General features: G+C 40.4%; 1 protein-coding gene across 1 annotated transcript; it reads left to right on the top strand.

Moving 5' to 3' along the window:
* Positions 1-867: 867 nt before the first annotated feature.
* LOC111780476 lies at positions 868-1,591 on the top strand (the record flags this gene model as incomplete). Its single annotated transcript, XM_023660897.1, has 1 exon — positions 868-1,591. A coding segment is annotated over one exon (600 nt), but the record flags the coding sequence as incomplete, so codon positions are not given.
* Between the last annotated feature and the right edge of the window lie 604 nt (positions 1,592-2,195).

Here is a 2,195-nt window from a genome sequence, read left to right as displayed (position 1 = left end):
TTGTTTCTAAATTTTGGTTGGGTAGTAAAACTTAAATTGAAAATATTTCAATATTATTTCAGGGTGCTTCAATCATTCAATCCAACTATGGTTTGTTATAATATTATATTCTCGTGTTACAAATAATAATAATTTCTCGCCTCTTCCATTCTCCTTCTCCCTGTTGTACCACTTTTGTTTCTCCTCTCTCTATCTTCTTTTTCTTTGACCATGCAATTATAAAATAATATTCAATCAATTCTGTTTTTCCCTCACTAGTATGACTATCAATTAACAAAAGCCATTTTCAATTTTTTTTTCTTCTCTCTCCTAAAAACTTAACCGAAGCCATTTTCTATTCTATTTTCTTTTATCTTTCTTCTCTTTCCTAAAAACTAAACGGTAGTTATTTTCAATCTATTCTGTTTTCTCCTCTCTCCGAAATGACTGTCTAATTGCAGAAGTCATTTTCAATCCATTTTAATTTTCCTCAGTAAAAATGATTATGCATTCATCTTCTCTCTCCTAAAAATGATGATTCATTAGATGCAATTCACAAAGCTATTTTCAATCAATTTTGATTTTCTATCCGATATCAACAAAATCTAAATAATTGAAAGGGAGATCTAACATAACTTTTCTATCTGTCAGAAGATAAAAGAAAAGGAGATCTAACTTAGAGATTACTTTTAGGTCTCTTTCCATTCCTATTAAATCTTGCTTGAAGTGAAGGCCATCTCCAATTCTTTGTCTCCCAGAATCTGTGATTTTCCTCTGTTTCTTTGTCTGATTTTTCCCTTCTCAAAGTCGGCCATTTTTTGGTTCTGTTTCGTTTTTTTTTTTTTTTTTTTGGCGTGTTTATGATTGATGTTTTTCAGTTGTGTGTGAACTGTGAAGTGCGATCTCCATACAGAATCCGGCGTTGCGGAATTGATTTCGGCGATGGCGGCCGGACGGAACGCCCAATTCATCGTCGAGACGTGGTCGAGCGGCGGAGCGATTGCAACGAGTATAGGACTGGCGGTTGCTCGCCGGCACACCGGAGGGAGACACGTGTGTGTGGTGCCGGACGAGAGATCTAGAGGAGAATATTGGAGAGCGATGGAGAGAGCGGGATTGGCGCCGGAAGTGATCGTGAGAGAGCCGGAGGAGGTGATGGGAGGACTGGTAGGGATAGATTTTCTGGTGGTGAATAGTGAGAGGAGGAATTTCAGTCGAGTTCTGAAAATGGCGAATCTGAGTTCCAGAGGAGCGGTTTTGATCTGCAAGAACGCGAACTCGAGAAGCGATTCGAGTTTCAGATGGAGTAATGTTACCAATAACGGAACGCGGCGGCTGATTCGATCAGCGTTTTTGCCGGTGGGGCAGGGATTGGATATTGCATACGTGGCGGCGGAAGGAAGGAATTCAGGTTCCGGCGAGGGAAAGGGGAAATGGATCAAGCAGGTTGATCGACGATCAGGGGAGGAGTTTGTGATTCGGAAGTGATTTCTGTTCCGTCAAGCAAAGCGCTGTCGTTTTAGTTTTATACAGTTTTGTCCGTTTTCTTAATCATACTTATCAGATTGAGTGACAAATATATTGATTTTTTGTCTCGTTTTTGAGATGAACAGATTGTTGTTTTAAATTTTCTNTAAGGTTTTTACTTCTCTAGCTAAGATTTTTACTAGTTTTTCCTCGTAGCTCAGATCTTCATTGAGTTGGAGTGGTTCATAGTCTATTTCGTGGATAGGGTCCGTAATGTACTTTCTCAGCCTCAACATGTGAAATACATCGTGTACTCCTAAGTGGGCTAGAGGTAGGGCTAACTTATGCGCTACTGGACCAACTCGCTCTAGGATCTCGAATGATCCAATGAATTTAGGACTTAACTTGCCCTTACGTCTGAACCTCAAGACACCTTTCATAGGTGTCAACTTGAGGAATACTGGGTCTCCTATCTCAAACTCCAGGCTTCTATGCCTTACATTGGCGTAACTTTTCTGTCTACTTTGGACGGTATGCATCCTCGCTCGAATTTTCTCGACAGCCTCATTGGTGAGTCAAACCATCTCGGGTTCTACTAACTCTCTCTCGCCTACTTCGTCCCAACATAGTGGAGACCTACACCGTTTTCCATATAGAGCCTCAAACGGTGCCATTCCAATAGTTGCTTGGAAGCTATTATTATACGAGAATTCCATCAGGTGGAGTTTGGAATCCTAACTTCCCTTAAA

The sequence above is a fragment of the Cucurbita pepo genome, chromosome LG18 (genome assembly GCF_002806865.2).
Source record: "Cucurbita pepo subsp. pepo cultivar mu-cu-16 chromosome LG18, ASM280686v2, whole genome shotgun sequence".
Taxonomy (NCBI): Eukaryota; Viridiplantae; Streptophyta; class Magnoliopsida; order Cucurbitales; family Cucurbitaceae; genus Cucurbita; species Cucurbita pepo.
Note: the sequence above shows the minus strand (reverse complement) of the source record. Positions and strands in the feature narration are given on the sequence as shown.